The following is a 21126-nucleotide window of genomic DNA, read 5'->3' as shown; positions in this document are numbered from 1 at the left end:
GGTTTCGACTGACCTTTTCAGAGGATGTCTGTGTGCTGGTGTGAGTGCTGTCTGTAACTAACCCCACCCAAGTACAGCTGTCTGCTCTTTTACTGTCTGGTTCTTTAGAAGGTTCAGATCTTCAACTATAAGGAACATTTTTAAGCAATCCAGAAAAACAGAGCACAAGTCAAACACAGTTATCAATGTTCCTTCATCGCTTGTATTCATAACGAGATAATTAGAGGAAATTAGAGAACCTGGCTCTGATAGGAACAAACCCCAAGTCATCAATAACCCTTTGAAAATTAGAGGACAAAAAACCTTGTGGCAAAAATATGTTTGTTTGAATTTTCTAAAAGTCATTATGCATTCTTGTGGGTCTCTTTACTGATAATGTTTATAGTATCAGCAATAAGATAAAGAAATAAAGTGAAATATAATTTGGGAAGTCTAAATTGTGTTAGCATGCATGAAACATGCTGCTACACTAAACAGTATCAAGACACAGGAAATGAAATAAGAGAAATCTTTGACAAAGAAAATTCAGCTTCTAGGAATTTATTATTTTTTTCCCAGAGGTCAGCCAATTAGTCTTATCAATCTTATTAAGTAGCAACACATAGACAAATATATGTCAGTTATGCTCAAGTGCCTCCCAACAAATCTGATGATCATTTGTTCATTCAGTTTAACTTGACCTTTCAGCAGCCATTAACACCGTTGACCAAACTCACTTTCTTGACATAAATGTTTTCCGTAGCTTCCAGGAAGACACATGTACCTGGTTTTCTTCTTACATCCTTTGCATTTCTTTGTCAGTATCCTTGGCAATCTCTTCTTTCTAGATCTAGAAAATAAAGTTTCAAATAAGTCAAATTTTGATGCTGAGGCACCCTTTTTTTTTTTTTGGATAAATACTCCCTCTGCAGGTTATCTCATTAAGGTAGGAGATATACTCTAAATGTGGATTTCCTTTAAGCCCATCTTTTCACTGTTCTCTGACTCAGGAAATGACATTTCATCAGTCTAGTTTAAAAGCCAGAAACCTAACAGTCTCCCCAATACCTTGTACTCTCTTGCCCGACAGGTTCTATCCATTACTAAGCCGTAGCAGTTTTACTTGTCGAACATTGCTCACTCATCTCCCCATCTCTCCAGTTCTAACACTTTAGTCCACTGCTTTTCCTCTTGCCTGCACGGCTAAGATAGCCTCCTACCTGGCCCCCTACCATCTGTTCCTGCGCACATCTTCTTTATCTCAAGTCCCTGGTTTATGAGGTTCTTTAGAAACAAAGACCTCAGATGTAATTCTCCTGCTCAAACACTTCAATAGATTCCAGTCATTGTATGGATTAAAAAAATCTTTAACATGAATATGGCCTCGCAGACACTGTCCCTCTCTGTCTCCAGCTTGATCTTTGTCCTCTTCCTCACCTCTGCATTTCAGAAACACTGGTCTGCTTTTAGTTCCTGAACCTTGAGTCCTAATCTCCTGCCACAGTGCCTGCCTTTCTATATACTCCTCTGTCTTGAACACTCTTCCCGTCCAGCTTCTTTATCATTGTCTTCACCTGTTAAGTCTAATTCATCCTGCAATTGTTAGTCCAGCATCTCTTCCTCAGTGGAGCCTTCCCTGATCCATACATCTCCCTGTATATCTCTTTGCAATACTAATTGGATTCTAATTTGACATCTATGTGTGTGATATTTCTCAAATTACCCCTCATTATCTACTTCTCATTATCTCCCTCTCATTAGACTCCAAGGTCAGTAAGGGCAGAGATGCTATGTGGTTCCCTGTTTCATCTCCAGAACCAACTACACTGTAGACACATGGATGCTCAATACATATTTTGTTGAGTGAAAGAATCTGATACATTAAGTTTCCCACCCAACGTCAAGTGACCCATCCATCTGAGCGAGCCCCTTGTTCCCACAGTCACTGGCTTCCTATCGCTCAGGCACAGCCCTTTTTAAGAAGGTTATTGGATTCTTGACTAAGTAGTGCTGCTTTTGACTGAAGTTGAAAGCGCAGGGCAAAAAAGGGAAGGACCTCAAAGGAAAAAAATCAAATGAACATAAAACGAAGAGACTAAGTCTATCATTTAGCTTGGAAACTAGCATCTAAAGCAACCCAAAACAGTAATTCCCAAAATGTGGGGGGAAATCATGGCATCAGTTAGAGAAGGTTTTTTTTGAAAGACATTTCTTTGAATATGTTAGTGCAATATTTGTTTCAAAACTGCCTTATTTTACTACATATTTAACAGTAAGTTGTTACAAAATGATTGCCAAAGGGACGTAAAAGTGAGAAAAGACATGGTTCTTATGATTGCTCTATCTAATGCTGACACTAGAAAAGCTTTGTTTATTTGTTTGCCTGTTTATTAATGTCATATCTCCATTGATTTATCTGTTCAAGTTTGGTCAAAGTAAAGTTTTGAGGATTTTTGACATTATCTGAAGGGGGGGTTAAGTTGAAAAATTCAGCACAATCAAGCTTCAATCAATGGTCTAGAAGACAGTTTCCCTTTTTTCTAATTTTTGTCAGATTGCCTTTACATAATCATGATGTTTATGCATTTTTCATGACTGATGGAGATGGCAGAGACTGCTAGCTTTCCCCCAGTATTTCCTTTCCCTTTCTTACACAGTAATACAACTTTTATCTGGGCACATGACCACCGGGTAACTACTATACTTCCTGACTCCCTTGCCGCTAGGCATAGCCATGTAACTAACTAATGGCTAATGGCTAATGGCATGTCAGTGGAAATGATATGTACAAATTTCTGATCATGGCCTCTCTTAAAAGAAGGGTAGAGTCATGCTCTCCCCCTCACTGACTTTTTCCTTTGACTGGCTGCAGTGCTTAGAAGGGACTGATAGGTAAGCCAACAAGAACCATGAAAATGATGTACAGGAGTGAAACAAAATAGAGCCAGATTTCCTAGTCAGGGAGTCAGAACATCAGCCCTGGACTGCCTAATCCCAGAGTTTTATGTTAAAGAGAAATGGGCTTCTATCTTGTTTAAGCCACTGGCATTTTGGATATCTGTATTATAATATAAAACCTACATTCTAGTTAATTTTAAAGATATGCATTATTTAATTTAAGAATTTAGAAGGAAAAAACAAATGAAATTATTTGTTCAGTCAGTACAAAAGCCAATTTGGGGAGCAAAGTCACCTCATTGACAGTTGCGCACTTTTCTAAATCACAATGATTACATTTCATGAATTATTATAACTGAGCTCACATCAGAGTATTTAGAGAAAATGGAATTAATATTTACTGGAGATTCTACATATTTACTCATTTAAACTTCTCAGTAGTTCTGTCAGGTAAGTATTAGTAAAGTCCACAGCTAATAAGTCCTGGAGCAGGCATTTCACACAGGTTTTTCAGATCTCAAAACATATATTCTTCTTGTAATAATTACTTTCAAGTTATTTAAAGAGATTCTACAACCATGTGAATACCTAATCAATAATAAATATAAAATATTTTAAGGGAGTGTTAAATTGCATCATTTTATATTCTTACATTTATTTTTGTCTATGTAGTCAGAGACATTGAAATTCTAACATGACTCACTCAGAACTTAATTGAAAAATTAATCTGATGAAGGAAAATATCTTTTTCTTAGCCCAATTCACTTATTTAGATTATTCTTTTACATTAACTGTTCAGACTTGAATACTCATAAAATGAAAAAGAAAAGGCTTTTTATAACCTTAGAAAGTATTTGCTTAGCTTTTTGACCTATCATTCTTTTTACAATCTGTAGGAGGAAATTTTGTTTAAGATATGTTATGTAAACTATGTATCAGATTCTCCTTGTAATGGCTATCTTGGCTCGCTTTCACAGCACCCATTATGAACAATGGAACAAACGAAGTGACTTTTTTCTTTTTTACTAGTGAAACTTAAACAAGCATAGCAATTTGTTATAATAAGAAAAACAAGATGGTTTTAGCTCAACCATTGACCTTCCTTTTAGGAACCTAAAGGTAAAGAGTGAAATGCTGCAGCCTTTTGATGGATTTTGCCTCCTATTAGGGATATGTCACAACCCTCCTATGGTTATTTCATTGTTTCTTTTATTAATCAAGATTATTTATCATTACTGTATTAAAAATTTACCAGAATTAAAAAATTAGTATTCTGTGGCCAACCTTATAGGTTTCTTCACCCAATCGCAATATTTAACACCCCTTTCCCTTGCCTATTTCTACTACTGAAGCTGAGAAAGCCAGATTCTCACATTTTTTAACCACCATGCAGCTGGAGGTGGTCATGTGAGGCAGTTCTAGACAATGAGACCAAGGAGACATCTTTAGAGCTCTTGCTCTAAAAAAAGGAAAAGAATAGATCTGGTTGACAGTAGCCAGCTTCCCCATTTCCCCTCCATGTATGACCTTTCCTCCATCTTTTGGCTAAACATGAATATGATGTTTGGAACTGCAGTGTCCATTTTGAAACCATGGGACCATGATTTATTCTTTATTTTTCTTAAATACTATTTCAGATTTTATTCTTCCCTCCATGACTAGAATGTAGCATGAATTGCGGTGTGTTTAGAATGTGAAGCCGTAAGTTAAAGTCCTTATTCAGCTACTTATTGGCTCTGCAATTTTGGGTGTTACTGATTTTTTTTGTACCATGATTGTAACATCTTTAAAAATAGGCATTAAAAAAAACTCTACCATGGAGGAATGTTATAAACATTAGAGATAAATTACATAAAGCCTAGGGCGTTGTAAGTGCTTAACATGTGGTAGTTATTATTACTACTTAAAAGTCTTTGAGTCTGTTTCATGGTATACATTTATCCTACACCTACAACATACATCCTCTCACATCAGTCCATACATCTGAAGTATCTCCCAACTGCTTACATTCCAGTGCCCCAAAATCCTTTTAAGGACAGTCTCTCAGTGCTGTCCTGCCCAGTGTTCACACCTCTCATCCAAGAAAGGGGCGGATCAGACTTTGAAGGGGTGCTGCTATGATGATAGCTATTCCTCTCAAGGAATTCAGCATTGTGCAATGAGTATCTTTAATTTTTTCTGGTTAGTATTTAAACTTTTAATTATTAGAAATTATAGATTCACATATATTTGGAAGAAATAATAGAGATTATGCATTTGGTAGTTTGTGTTTTGCAGGAAATTGGTCCATTTCATCTAACTTGTCAATGTTATACGTGTAGAGTTGTTCAGAGTGCTCCCTTATTATCCTCTCGATGTCCACAGGGTCTATAGTGATATCTCTTCTTTCATTCAGACATTTGTCATTTGTATGTTCTCTCTTTTTTCAGACTTTGAAAAAAGTCTTGCTAGAAGAATTGTCAATATTATTGATCTTTTAAATGAATCATCTCCTTGTTACACTGATGTTCTTTTCTATTTTTATATTTTCAATTTAATTGATTTCTACGCTATATTTATTATTTTCTTCTTTCTTCTTGCTTAGAGTTTATTGTAATATTTTTCTAGATTGTTGAAGTGCAAGCCTAGATAATGGATTTGAGATTTTTTCCTCTTTTTTAATGTGTGTATTTTGTGCTATAAAATTTTCTTTCAACTCGGCTTTAGCTGTGTTCCACAAATTTTAATGTGTTGTATTTCACTTTTATTGAGTTTAATGTATTTTTTTTTATTTACCTTGAGATTTCTTCTTTGATTCTGGATTGTTTTAGAAGTGTACTGCTTGTTTTCCATGTTTGGAGATTTTCCTATTACCTTTCTGTTACTCATTTCTACTTTGCACATAGTTGGGAAAACCCATTCTATATGATTTAAATTATTTTAGATTTCCTGAGATTTGTTTATATCCCAGGATATGATCTGTCACAGTTTATATTCCATGGGCACTTGGAGATAATGTGTATTCTGCTATTGTTGGATGGAATGTTTTTTAAAATGCTGTATAGTTCCTTGTTGTTATATCAGTCATTGGATGATGGTGTGTTGAGTTCTGTATTTTTCCTTATTTTCTTTCCACTTCCTTTATCAATTTTTGAAAGAGATATTTATGTCTCCAACTATGGTATAAATTTGTCTATTCCTTCTATTAGTTCTGTCAGTTTTTAACCTCACATATTTTGCAGCTTTGGTACATGCACATTTAGGATTATTATGTCTTTGGTGGATTGACCCTTTTATCATTATATAATGTCTCTTTCTGTTTCTGGTAATCTTTCCTCCGATGTCTCTTTTATCTAATATTAATATATAGCTACTCATGCTTTCCTTTGCAATGATCCCATGATATGTTGTTTTTTATCCTTTTACTTTCATCTGCCCATACTGCTTATTTGAAGTAAGTTTGCCCATACTGCTTATTTGAAGTAAGTTTCTTATAGAGAGCATATAATTAGATCATGTGTTTTAATCCACTCTACTAATCTCCATCTTTTAATTGTTCTCTTTAGACTACTTATAGTTACTGTAAATATTCGTATGTTAGGGCTTTAGACTGCCATTTTATTTTTTGTTTTTAGTTTGCTTTCTGCTTTTCACTTATCTGAGTTTTCTTCCTTGCCTTACTGTGTTTTCCTTAAATATTTTTTAAGATTTCTATTTTGATTTATTTCTAATATTATGAGTGCCTTTCTCTGCTTGTCTCTAGATAGTGCTTTAGATAGTGTTACATATTTATAACTTATCACGGTCTACCTATGTCCTCATTTTACCTATTTGAATGAAGTATTGAATTCTCACCTCCCTTACCTTCCCTCTACCCCTCCACCACTTATGATACAAATGCCTTAGATATTCCATCTACATACATTTAAAACCACCTCAGACAGTATTATAATTTTTGCTTCCCACCATCAAACATAATTTAGAAAACTCATAATTTAGAGAAAGAAAGACTATTGTGTTCACCTGTGTTTTTTACTTACTGTGCTCTTTCTTCCTTCCTCCTGTTCCACAATTCTTTTATCATACCCTTACTGTTTAGAGAAATTGTTTATCCATTATTTTAGGATGTATCTGCTGGCAATAAATTTCATAAGTTTTCCATCAATCTGTAGGATGTCCTAATTTCCCTTCTCTCCTGAAGGATGGCTTTGCTGGGCATAAGATTCTTGGTTGACAGTTCTTCTAGCACTCGACAAATATTGTCCCGTTTTCTGGCGTCTATGGTTACTTCAGTGTTTCTGATTGTTTTTACACCGTAAGTAAGGTTTTGTTTCTTTCTCACTTATTTCAGAATTTTTCTTTGTCTTTAATTTTCAGAAGTATAATTGTAGTGTCTCTTGGCAGGGAAATCTTTGGGTTTAACCTATGTATGGTTTGCTCAGTTTCTTGAACCTATAGCTTTGTCTCTTGCTAAATTCAGGATGTTTTCAGTCATTATTTCTTTGTGTACTTTTTCATCCCTACCCTCTTTCTCCTCTCTTCCTGGGACTCTATAATCACATAAATGTAAAACCTTTGTTATAATCTCACAGGTCTCTGACACCCTATTTTTTCCAGTCCATTTTCTCTCTGTTGTAAGATTGAGTATTTTTTATTGTTCTGTCTTTAAGTTTAATGTCTTTTCCTCCGTCCTTTGCATTCTGCTGTTGAGCCCATCCACGGAAGTTTCATTTTGACTATTGTATTTTTCAGTTCTAAAATTTCAAATAGGTTGTTTTTTTACTTTCTATTACTTTGTTGAGATGTCCTATTTCCATGCTGAGGCACTTTATTTTTTATTTATTTTGAGAATGATATATTTGCTTGTTGCAGAATTTTTGTCATGAATGTTTTAAAATCTATGTCAGATAATTATAAAATTCTTCTCATCTGGTGTTGGCATTTATTGATTGCCTCTTTTCATTCAGTTAAGAGATCTTTCTGATTCTTGGTATAACAATTGATTTTCTATTGAAATATGAAATTTCAGTTGTATTGAAGGAGAAGAAAAGAAGAAAGTCTAACTATTCCATCTTCCCAGAAGTAGAAGTGCATAATTTTATGTATCTTTTAAAATGAATGTTTTATGTATTCTTTCTCTTTTAGGAAGAAATACTCAGTATAATGAAGTTGTTTATCAGGAATAAGTATATATGTATATAACGTCTTCATATTAAAATAGAATTGTGATTTATAAATATACATGCAGTTTATTTTTAAGTACATCATCAATCCCACATTCCATCACAGGGTGCTGAAAAAATTCTCTTGGAAAAAGTCATGTATTTACTTCATCAGTATGAGTTACTATTTTGTAACTAGCCTTCTGTCTGTTTCATACCTTAGTCTTTTTCCACTTTCTTTTTCTACTGCTTTTGATAGGTATAGATCTATATGTGCATGCACATGTACATGTGTACATATTATTTATGTATATTGAATTTTTCCTAAAACCAAACACTGTTGTCAATATAATTTCATCATTTTACTCTCCTCTTATTTTCATATTAAGTTGCTCATTAATAACTAACATCATAGGTTGGTTGTGCATTTTGCTGAACAAATATTAGACTATTCCATTTTAATCTTTCTATTTGAAGAACAGTTGTGCCAATCTCAACAAGTATTCTTAGGATTGCACAATTTATTTTAAGGAGAGGAAAATTTATTATTTTCAAATTTCAGTGCCAATGTTTAGAAATGATGCCCATTTTCATCCTTGGAATTTAAAAAGAAGCAAAACTACCCAAATCAGATTTTTCTATTTAGAATATCTTCTGGGGAGAAATTTTGGGGGGATTGTTTCTAGTAGCCATTTCTGTGATTTTTCACATCTTTGTTGTATACCATTTATTAATATGCAAGCATAATACTAGTAACATGATTATGAAATTGAAAACAGAAGTGATTAAACTGCTTATCATAGGCTAGAATATTAAAGGGTATCTGCATTGTTTTTTTATTTAATTAGATGTCCTTTTCTACATGGTGAGGTTTTTTGTTCTGATTCTAAAAACACTGCTATTTCATTTTAAAAATTCAATGATATATGCTGTAGCATTCCTCATATTAAAGTGTCATAGTGCCTCTGTGTGAGAAATTGTACTTCTGAGATTCCTCCTGGGAAGTCATGCTCTTTTGAATTCTCCTCTGTCTCAGAATTTCAGAGCTGAAGGAATCCCAGAGGTTATCTTGTGCCTAACTTATACTAGAGTATAGTAACTCTGTGACACACTAATTTCTACTCGTTAAATCTAGTATACTTTGGGAAGAAATAGTAAGTTTATCTCTTTATGTAAAAATGCCAGTGACTAGATAATAGCCTGTGCAGAACTCTCATGTCCACTGACGCAAATTTTTAAGAAAATTTACAAACTAATGTTAGGATTTTTGTAAGTTCTTAATTGTTTTTCTCAAGTTCTATAGCCAAAACATATTCTTTTTGAGCTTTAAGCTAAAGAATGTGCAAGTATATTGCCAATAATGTTTTGCCCTACCACTCCTATCAAAGTCTTTTGAAAAGACTGAGTAATAACTATTCATATAAACTGAAAGACTAGGTCTCACTCGATATCAATATTCAACCACATAAGCAATCATAGTTACGCTGATATTTAAATAAGCTTAATTTAATCCACATAATAAACATTTTCATGTTAAGTACTATAGGCTTTAAGTAACTTCTTGTTGCTTACACGATGAATTAAAAACTTCTTATCAGACATATAAGTCACTTTTTGAAATGCCCACTTCCTTCTAATTCTGCAGTCTTATGGAAATTCTTAACCAGGTCATGCTTCATGACACCTCCTTGACTGTATACAATGTGTGCCTGTAGTCCAGAACTCCTTGTGTACATAGCAATCTCAGCTTAGGTCACCTCCTCTGTAAGACCTTTCCTGACCGTTTCTTCCTCTGTAGAGCTGAGCCACTTCCCTTTTGCCAGCACCGTACCTGACCCGTAGAGACTATGTGTAATAGTACCTGAAATGCTCAGTTCATTGCCCACACACAATTACATGACCCGGAGTGCCTTGAAGGCAGAGCTTTTTGTAAATCCCCTCCTTTGAAAAAAAAATCTGCAATTAAGGGCTTCACATAGTTCATAGTTCTAAGTAGGTTAATGCTGGGTTTTGCTTTGCATCCCCCAGCTGTTGGTTGAGAAAAGGGCTTTCATCCTTTCTTCCCACTTCTAAGCAGGACTTTCAGGAAATCCAGAAAGGCCTGAACAACTTTATTATTTGAGGCATCTAGATTATTGAAAAATGAAGAAATAGAGTAACATCTTTTTTTTTTCAATCCAGCCATTTAATTTCTGTGACTGTGTATTGGCAATATGTCTGATTTTATTTGGAAAAAGTCTTGATTATAAGTTTTTGTTCCACAGTCCTCTCTCCACAACATGGCTTTGTTGATTGGCCCACTTCCTCAGCTATAATCATCTGTGTCTAAACTCAATGTGGTCCCAGCCATTGCTTCACAAAACACAATTTTAAAAAATGGTGGCCTTTGCAGTAGGTTATATCATCAATAGTAGAACACTTGGATTCTGCATGGCCTCTTCCAAGATGCTCAGATTAAGGAAACAAAGTTGGCATATAGTTACTCTGTATCTGCAGGGGGTAAAAAATAGTTCAGGATGAATATTCTCTCTCACTCTGACACAGAAATAAAATAATCTGTTTAAGACTATTCCATTTCTGACTCTTAAGTTGAAGAATCAGACTCATCATTTTACTATTTCATTTATTAAATTGTAATATGTATTTTAAAAGAATTTATTGAAACAAATTTCAGTGTTATCTTTGACCTGCTGTAATATTCTTCTAAAATTAGTAAGTGTTTAAGTAAATTAACTCATCCAAAAGCAAAGACTTATTTCCTGCATACATTTTTCTATTATTCTAATAATTGGCTTTTAGGCAAGTCCCTAATATTTTATATTATTCTTTTAAGAAGGATATCAGTATTATTAAAGACTAACCAGTACTTACTCCAGTCAGTAATTTTTGTTATATTGTACTAAGATGAGTTTCTCTGTAAATAATTGAACTAAAAATAATCTTTTTCACCTGAAAACAGAATGACATTGATGAACTTGATAATATTCTCACATCCACATTCAAACGTGAGATACCATATTATGAGTTCCGATCACTCCAAACTGAAATCTACCCTCAAAAAGAACGTGAGTATTTTCCAACTGTATCAGTTATTCTTTGTCATATTTCACTGTATGTAACTACTTAGTAAATATTATAGCAAAGAATGTAACTAGCTGCATTGCAAACGAGATGTTTTAGACAATTCCCATCCCCTGATGAAAGAGCTGATTTTTATTTTAAGAAAATGTCTGGGTAATGTGTGATGGAAATTACTCATCATAGAATTATTTATAATTGCCAAAAATGAAGATAACTTAATCCTCCAAAGATAGGTAATTGATCAAATAAATTTTGGTGCATCCATTAATGCAGCCATCATAAACAGATTTTATCGTAAATTGATTTGCTGGCTGTAGCGATGCTTTGATGTATATGTAATTGAATAAAAGCAGGATATATAGCAGTAGGTAGAGTGTGATCCTCTGTTTTAAAAAGTATATACATTTAATAGCATATGTTTACATGTATATGTATGTATAAATAAATTGATGATCTGGACAGATATGCACCTGTTAACATTAGTTATGTTTGGGTTGTGCAATTTCAGGGATTCTGTTTTTTTCATTTTACTTGGTCTGTGTTTTCTATGATGACTGCATACTATTTGTATCATAGAAATATATATATATATAAAGAAAATTATATATAGGAGTTACTATGAGAAAAAACATACTTCTGAATGTTATTATGAGCTCAGTAGCCTATTTTCTATATTGTTTCTTCCTGCATTTTTGGTTGACACACTATTTATAATCTACTTATGTGCCCAGTATTTGCCAAACACTATGATGGAGATGTAACAGTGAGTAAGACAGGCTTGGAACTAAAGAATACGAGGGGTACCCGTAGGCATACTGTAGGACTAATGAGCACAAGTTTTTTCTGTAGCATTCCTGGGCTATTTGAAGCAGTTTTATCGTCAGGCTGGCAGGCCTGAGGGGTGTGGAAAGAAAAGAATAGAAGTCTTAAGGCACAGCCAAGTATGATTCACCTGGATGTGTGACAGCCTGTATTTTGTATGGTGATATTATGTACGGGAAAGGTCAGTGACAGGCTAGTTTTGAGTAAGTGTTCTTGTGAAAGTAGTGAAAATGTATTTTTATATCCCATATGCATTTTAACAGTATACTTAGAAAAGTCAGCTATTAGGCTAGGCTAGAAAAGGAACATGATATGATTCCTCATCATTTGACTGGGGGAAACAAGATAACATATATGTAATAGTAGAAGGAAACGATGTGCTGCACTTTGTGGAACTGATTATGCTGACAGTAGAATTTCAGAGAAAAGCTATATTATTTTTCAAGACGTGCTTCATAAAGGAGGTGGGATTTTACCTGGGTCTTAAATGATGTGTCCCAGGGAGGAAAGAGAAAGGAAACAGGAGTTGTGTGGAAGAGAAAGTGTATGCACAGAATGGAATTGTGACACAATTTTTACAAATCCCCTCAGTGTTATATTTGTCTAGGTTTGTGAGATGGGCATTGTGGGATTGAAAGAACAGAATGGTTTTGGTCTCTCATTTTATAGGTAAGGAAATCTAAGTAGGTTTGAAAGTGCTTCTCAGTATCTTATTTAGGTTGTAGAATAAGAATTTTAGAGTGGCAAGAATGGAATAGATTTGGTCTTTATTTTTATAGAAAAAGAATTCTGGCTGGGTTAAATTGGATTTTGTGATTGTGTGGATCTGATTCAACAGGTTTGGGGTACAGTTAAGCATCTCCTTTTTAAACAAGTTTCCTGGTAAAGCTGATGCTGTTAGTCCTCAGACCTTTCATTGAGTATCAAGGATTTAGAGCAATGGTTCTCAAACTTGGAGAATATATAATTAACTGCAGAGCTTCTAGGACATCCCATGCCTAAGCCACATGCCCAAATTAATGAAGAATCTGGGAGTGAGTCCCTGGTATCAGCACTTTTTAAGTTTCCCAGGTGATTCCAATGGATAGCCAAGTGTATCAGCCTCTCATTGCTGCAGTGTATTGCAGACCTGCCAGATAACTCATCTGCATACTTATCTGTGACACAGAGAAAATATTACTGTCTCTTTACAAAGGTTGGAAACTTAATAGCATATGAAAATTTTGGACCAATACTAGAATTTAATGATTATTCTGTATTTGAAAAAATATTTTAACAAAACAATTACACTTTTAAAAAGAAGCTTAAAATGGAAAGTTCAATATAATCTAGGTAATTCATTCAGAAACCATGTTTCCTGGGTATTGCTAGATAACAGATGCTATTAAACCCATAACAGAAGCAAACAACCCTCTAACATTAGGCTCTAACTCCTAGTGAAAGTGCGAAGTAACAATACCAATTACGTAATAAAACTATGCAAGGCAGACATGAATATGGCTGAACTCATGTTTTGCTTGCCTCCTTGACTCTATAATCTTGGATCAATGCCAGCTTCAGAATATCTGGTCTTTAAGACCTTGCACCTGCATTTTCATAATGTTCAAGTTGAATTGGTGAGATTTGAAAAGACTTCATACATAAAGTGGAATTAATGGTAGGTATTTGGGGAGCTTCTGTAGAAACACCACTAGAGATAGTCTGAGAGGAAAATTCAGCAAACAATGAATTCGGTGTAATTCCAGACTTCCATACCTGAGAACAGCTCTCCAATTGTTTGGTGAAATTTTTACTTATTAAACATTTATTATTTATTACTCTATTTTGCCTGAAATAAATTGGAGGTTAGGACCATGTGAGGGGAAGAGAGCCACGAGGAACTAAGAGAGCATCCTTGAATACTGAGCTGTCCTATGGATGAGCCATGGAATTACCCACAGATACCTATGGTTCTTTAAAAGTATGGAGCAAAATTCTGTGTTAATCAAAGCTATGTATCTTATTACTACTCCATCCTCTTTTCTTTTTCAAGTTGATTTTGGTAAAATCTTAGCTTAGTTCACTGTCACTTGATTTGTAATAAGTAAATTGCCATTTCATGCCACTATGTTTTGGTCATTTTTGCTCCAGTCTAGCCAATAAACTTCCTCAGTTGATTTTTTTTTTCCTTGAGCAGTCAGAGTTGAGGGGGTGGGAGTATTGCAGAGATAAGATCGAAAGTATACAAGAAATCAAATCTGCTTTAATGTTCCCTTACCCTGTAGTGCTTCAGTATTGATTTAAAAATACCATTTTCCATTGTTAAGAATTTTCCATAGAAAAAAAGTTCTCCCTGGAACTAGAAAAGGTTTCCAAATGTACTTAATATATTACTGTAATGTAGGACTTTGGAACATAACAGTTATAGAAATAATTCATGAATGACTTTTTAGTGTATGAATCATCAGGGGCTGTGAAATCAATATAGGAGATTATAATAGGGAATTTTTTACTGATATGTAAGACACTCAAATAGAAAATATCAGAGTGCATTTCTTTTTTTAAATTTTATTTTATTGAGGTAAGAACACTTAACATGAAATCTACCCTCTTAACAAATTTTTAGGGGTATAATTCACTATTTATTGACGGTAGGTACAGTGATGTACAGCCAATCTCTAGAGATAATTCGTCCTGCTTTTCCGTTATATGTTATTACAAGAAATTGAGTATACCAAACTCCTGATTTACCCCTTTCCCACCCATTCCTCTTTGGTAACCACAATTTGTTTTCTATTTCTGTGAGTCTGTTTTTGGTTTACAAAAAAAAATGTGTTTTTTTTTTATATTCCACATATAAGTGGTATGATATGATACTTGTCTTTGTCTGGCTTACTTTACTTAAAATGATCATCTATCGGTCCAGCCGTGTTGCTGCAAAAGACATTATTTACTTCTTTTTATGGCTGAGTAATAGTCCGTTCTATATATTTACCACATCTTCTTTATCCAGTCATCTGTCGACAGACATCTAGGTTGTTTCCAGAGTGTATTTCTTAAAATAAGATTAAATATCACTGTGAGCAACTTCTGTTTTGATTGTAGATGCATATAAAAACACACATGGTCTGGGCCATCATGAAATCACTTTGAATGCCACTGACTTGGTATGGTGGTGAGGTGGAACAGCACACCTGGGCAAATGCAATTGCATTAGTGTCTCTGTAGCTCTCCCCTGTTCTGAGCTTTAAGCTATCTTCTTCAGAGTCTTATAAAAGTTTTATTGCAGCAGGTACATGAATTTCCCTAACTTCTCTTCAGAATCTTTCAAAGTCTGGGTAATGCTGAGAATCTCCTTATTGGAAAAAAATAAGTCATTTAGCTAGTTTTTAAAAGTGGCTACAGTTGCTTCTTAAATCACCGTAAGTGGCAGTTAGTTTATGGAAAAGGAAACTGAGTTACTTTGAGGCAGATCATGTGCCTTCACCCAGAAAGGAGAACTGGCTTAGTAAAGCCCATGCCTATTTCTAGCAAAGCATGTCAAAGTGTATAACCATTTACAAGTACTGGTATCTTAATCTGAAAGAGGACAGCATACAATCACCAGTGATATGTGAAAGTATTAACTCAGAATATTATCTCTTAATATGTCTATGAAGTGTGGAGCATGTAACTGGATATTTAGTATGGATGTGGTAGTCACTGTAGCTCTAAGATTTCTCTTGGACTTTTAATATCTCTAGATTCACAGAAAATAGCTCATTTGCTATCTGAGTAGAGGAGAACTAAATGTCATCGAGTTGTTTCTCTTTGTGTTAGCAAATAATTTAAACATGCAGAAAAATGTGGAGAACAATAAAACAAATTCGTACCTGTCATTTAGCATCACCAAATCTTAACATTTTGTCTCATTTGCTTCAGATCATTTTTTAAGAAGTAAAATATTACAGATCTAGTTGAATTTCTTTATACTTCCCTCTGTGATTCCACACATTTGAAAAGCAACTATTACTTAATTTAATTTCCTGGTGATCATTCCCATGCAGTGCTTCATCCTTTTACTGAAAATGTCTGTTTCCATAATTCATATACATTCTTGTGAAGTTTTATAGATTTTGTGTAAATGATATCACACTTTCCATCAACTTACTATTTTTGCCCAATACTAATTTTTTATATTTATACATGTCTTTATGTAGATCTAGGTCATTCATTTGATATATTCTGTAGCATCAAATTGTTTGACTATACCATAATGTGTGTCTTTTTCCTATAAATGGATAATAATGTTTCCAATTTTTTTATTGTTGCGATTAATTCTACAATGAACATTCTTGCATATGAATACCTATGTGTGTGTGATAGTTGCACAGGAAATACAGTTACCAATAGAATTTCTGAGTTAAACAGTGATGTACTTTAGTGCTAACTATGTTTAAATTTCTGTGGAAAATATTTGTATCAATTTATAAATAATTCCACCATCAGTATTGTGCCATTGCTCCATATCTTTTCAATGTAAAATTTGTGAGGCAGTTTGACAGGTGTGATGTGTTATCTCACATTTTAATTAATGTTTTCATTACAAATATAGTTGAGAATTTTTCTTCTGTTTATTTACAATTTCATTTTTCTTCAATGAATTTCTATTTAATAGTCTCCATTTATTTCTGTTGGTTATTTTTTTCTTACTGAATTTTGGGAGATTTTTCTCTTTCAATATATATATATATATTCTGAATAGTAACATTTTTCAGTTATATACATTGCAAATGTCTACCTAATTGATGGTTTGTCTTTTAATTTATGTGGTATCTTATGTAGGCATATAATTCAATTCATAATAAAACTTATCTATTAGAGTTTATTATTATTATTTGAATTGTTTTTGCTCTTACTCTTCCTTTCATATGACCCTATCATATTTAGGATCAGTTTGTCAAATTCCATGAAAGGCTCTAATAAAATTAAAATTAAATATAATTAGTTTGGTAAAAACTGCCATTTGTATTACACTTGCTTCATTCCGTCCATAAGCATGATACTTTATTTATTTGAGTCTTTTTATGTCTTTCCAAAAAATATTATATTTTATGAAATTCTCGAAAATTTTTGTTATATCTATTTCTAGTTATTTTATGGTTTTGTTAACATCAAAATGCCTTACTTTAAAATTATATTTTTAAATTATTTGTGACTACTCCTTTCCTTGATACCTACTGAGCCCTGGATCTTATAATATAGCATAGTTCTACATAGAAAAGTTTTTGCAAAGAAGGAATTACTAATCTTACTCCCTGGAAAGAAAATTAGGAACAGATAGAAATAATATCAAGAATATTTTTATAAAAATATTTTAAAATGTCTTCCCAAAGTATGAATTTTGTGATGTAAGAAGTTGTATGGACCTTTTCAGTTTTCATTTTAGACCACCTGATAAAATTGGAAGCAATGAAGAATCAATGTAAAAGAAATAAAATGGTGAAGATTATTCTTCGTTCTGAAATGAGAGATAATAGGTGATAAAAATGTAGTCATGTAAATGCACTTCAAATTAGTAACAAATGCATCACTGTTAAGTAAATACATGAAATTAGGGACAGATTTACACATAACATATTATCAAAACTTGTAGTGATTGAGCAAATTGGAGACTTGGCATGTAAATTGACTGTAAAAATTATAGATTCTTTCACTTCATTTTTTTTGATAACACAGCTTACAAGTACAGATCTTCACATCTCCTACCAGGGATGTTTTTAGCTTATTACCAAGCTAATTTCATGAACTGATGATTCAGTTTGTATCAAATAATGATAAAATAAAACAACCACTTTAAATCCTTCAAAATGGTTTTTTACTTGATTAACCAAAAAAGAGAATTTCTTCAGTATTATACTGCTGTTACTCACTTTTGCAGTGTTTCTTCAAAAATTCTGTATTTCTCCAGATGTGAAGTTTGAAAAGTATGCTTATAAACATAACTGCGATTGACGGATATAAGTAAAATATTTTTTTAAAGGAAGGAAAAAATGGAAGAAGAGTAATACCAGGGCCAGAATATGCCTTCTGCATACTTCAGTTGTTCACCAGACAAGGAAGCACATTTGGCTTTGAGTCCACGGGAAGCATAGGGAAGACAGAATAATTGTCTTGCAGAATCAAAGAAACCTCCCAGGTCTCGGGATGCATCGTAACATTGCAGAGATAGGCAATGTGCCATCCTGAGTCCAACCAGCATGTAGGCCAGCCCTTGACACCCTGACCCATGAGTGGTAAGCTCTTCTCCACCTTGCAGCAACACTCAGAATCCCTTCTCATTCTACTCTCTGCCATTACTGTAACATCACATATTTGTGTTGTTACAGTAAAGGAACTGCTGTGTAATAATTGAGGACCTCGTGGGTATAGATGAAAAAGGAAGTATGCAAATGTAATGTTTTCTCCCAATTAACAAAACTTTGATCCAACAGTCTATGAAGCAATCTTGTTTGTTCATTCATATTACAAGTGTAAACGAAGTGTTGGACACTCTTCTAGGTTCTCCAGACACAGGTAGCTATTAGACAACAGTGTCTTTACGGTGCTTTTATTTTAGTCAGGACAAGAGAACAAATAATTAACAGCAATAACAAAATAAGCAGTATTATTTCAAATAGCAATGCTGGTTATGATAAAAACAAGACAAAGTGAGAGTATAGAGAGTTGGGAGGTGATGATAAGTCATGCAAAGATTTTAAATGTGATTTTTGTATCACTGAACTTACATTTAAAAAGATTAGCTCAGGGGAGACAGAGTGATCGCTGTCATTTGGTGGTAGCAGTGAGGGTGAAGACACTTGCTCTTCCTTGGTAGATATTTAAAGATGAAGATGGTGAGACTTACTGAGAGATTGTCAAAAGCCCAGGAGGAGGTCATACGTGGTAGTCACAGCTATGACCTGGATGAAATCATTCTGTAGAAAATGTAGTTCAGAGCAGAGGTCTGAGTCCCCGCAGTGCAGTGTTTACAGGTGCAGAAGAACAGTTTCTGTCAAAGGAGGCCCCTGCAGGAATGTCCTCTGAAGTAGGAATACATTGTCTTAAGAGCCAAGTAAAGAAGATGCTTCTGAAGGAAAGCAGGACTCAACCATGTCATATCTACTTTGGAGAGCAGTTGTGGAAATGCAAAATAATTTGTGATTTACAAAACCATTCGTTATGGTTTTGTAATGCTTCCCAAAGTATCCAAGTGTTCTCCAAATCTTTGCACCTAGAATACCATATAGATCTTTTGGTTTCTCCTGAAAGTCTGTATCAATGGATAGTATCTCTAAAGCAAATACTGGGCAGACAAAGAATGACAGTGCTGATTAACTACTCCCCAAGACCCCCAAATTCTGCAAAATATCTAAAAGTAATTGGAGATGCAGATTGATTCAGAGCATACAAGATGTTACCAAGTAAAAAAGAAAGCAGCATCCAAAAGAAACAGAAGAGGATTATGTAAAGTTTCAATTAACTGCCGCTTGAACTTACTTTCTTTGTAGTGGACCTACATTTCATTTGGTACATACCTTGCCCTCATGAATTCTTAGAAGAAGTTTAACATACTCTACTTTGCTCTAGGTGCTCTTCTAGACACTGAGGGGAGGTAGAGGAATGTGAGATAAATAAATAAAACCTATACACTCAGAGGGCACCCAAGAAGAGGGAAGAGAAAATAAAATCACAAAAATAAATATCACTAATATAGTGTGTGCTCGCTAGTAAGAGCTAACACTTGAATTTTGTGTACTCTGTGTCAATAATAATTCTAAGCACCTTACTTACTTTATCTCATTTAATTCCTCTCAACAAACCCATTGTGAGTACAGTTTTAAACTCTGATTTACAGATGAGGCATTGAGAGTTTATATCATATGCTCAAGTGGTGGCAGGGCTGGGGCTTGGATCGAGTCAGCCCAGCTGAGGTGGCCATATTATTACCCACTTGGCCGCCACAGCCCAATACCCTGTGAGGAGCTATATACAGCTTCATGGGGTCGCAGAAGCCCAGTTAGAGGGGCAGTCAGAGGAAGCTTCCCAGGGAAATGATCTTCCATGTAGAGGAGGGGTTGTGAATTATTTCTGATAATTTAAAATTACTACTTTAATGAATTACTTATAAAGGCAAGTTTGAAATTATCTCAGATACTCTTTGTGGGTTTTTTTGAAATTCTAAAAACAGAGATTTTTGTTTCATAGTGCATGATTTTCTTCAAATTACCCATTTTGCTTCTATGGGCAAATACTATCCTTTAGGAAGGAGTCTTACCTGTTTTGTTCATGGATTTATTCCCAGTACCTAGAAGAGTTTCTAGCCCTCTATAAATATTTACTACATTAATTAACTTGTTAATGGCCGCAAGGTTAACCATACACTAAAATCAATCAAACTCCGGTAAAGATCAGGTATTTGACTAGCACTATTTGAACTCCAAAAATAAAAGAGCTCTTCTTTGTAGAAAGATAAGGCAGCTACAGATAATGTCGTTTTCTTTTTCTTTTCTTGTTTTTTCTTTCCTTTCTAGCTCTTATCTATGGCATCTGCCATTAACAGAATGGAAAATTGGCACATGAGGCTTCGGAACTGCACTGAACTGTCTGTGCTCAAATAACTGAGACACATATGTTCATCTTCTCCGGGCTGACACAAAAAGTGTAGATTTTTCAGGGGCAAAAGTAGTAAGTTTAAATGTATACGGTTATCATAGAGTCAGGGAAAAAAACATAAGTATTGGTCATTAGTAACTGGCAACAGAAAATAGTCCCTGTAATATTCACTCATTTTATTAAGAAAAATACATGCATGGGTTTGCCTCAGTCACACACACACACAGTGGAAATGGGCTTTTTAAAAATTATCAGTTGAGTAAGTTGCTCCTTAAGGATCTCCCTCTTTTACAGATGTTGTGCAGTGATAATTTTCAAGCCTAGAGTTTCTATCCTCTGAAACTCTTGACAGGTCCAGAACCCCCCCCCCCATATCATCCTATTACTAACCTACCCTCACACCTTCTCCTTTCACTTCCTAAAGGGGCTCCTTTTCTCTCTGGATTCTGCCATTACCAAATAGTTACCAAATATTATTTTAGTGTCACTGCAGGTGTAAGGATTCATTGCATTACTCCAAGAAGAATAGAGACTCAACGATGTAGAAGAATTTGTTTTTTATGTCTTGTTATGGTTTATCAAAACCACTACA

General features: G+C 34.2%; 1 protein-coding gene across 14 annotated transcripts in view; it reads left to right on the top strand.

The window, feature by feature from the left end:
• BANK1 (B cell scaffold protein with ankyrin repeats 1) overlaps positions 1–21126 on the top strand; it is a 551109-nt gene that overhangs the window by 363227 nt on the left and 166756 nt on the right. For all 14 annotated transcript variants that reach the window (XM_072939857.1, XM_072939872.1, XM_072939893.1 and 11 more), the window contains one exon: positions 10978–11083. In XM_072939857.1, the coding sequence (XP_072795958.1) occupies positions 10978–11083 (106 nt within the window). The remainder of the gene's footprint in view (positions 1–10977; positions 11084–21126) is intronic.

This window comes from Vicugna pacos, chromosome 2 (genome assembly GCF_048564905.1).
Source record: "Vicugna pacos chromosome 2, VicPac4, whole genome shotgun sequence".
NCBI lineage: Eukaryota > Metazoa > Chordata > Mammalia > Artiodactyla > Camelidae > Vicugna > Vicugna pacos.
The sequence above is the reverse complement of the archived record's forward strand: the minus strand, read 5'-3'. Positions and strand labels throughout refer to the sequence as shown.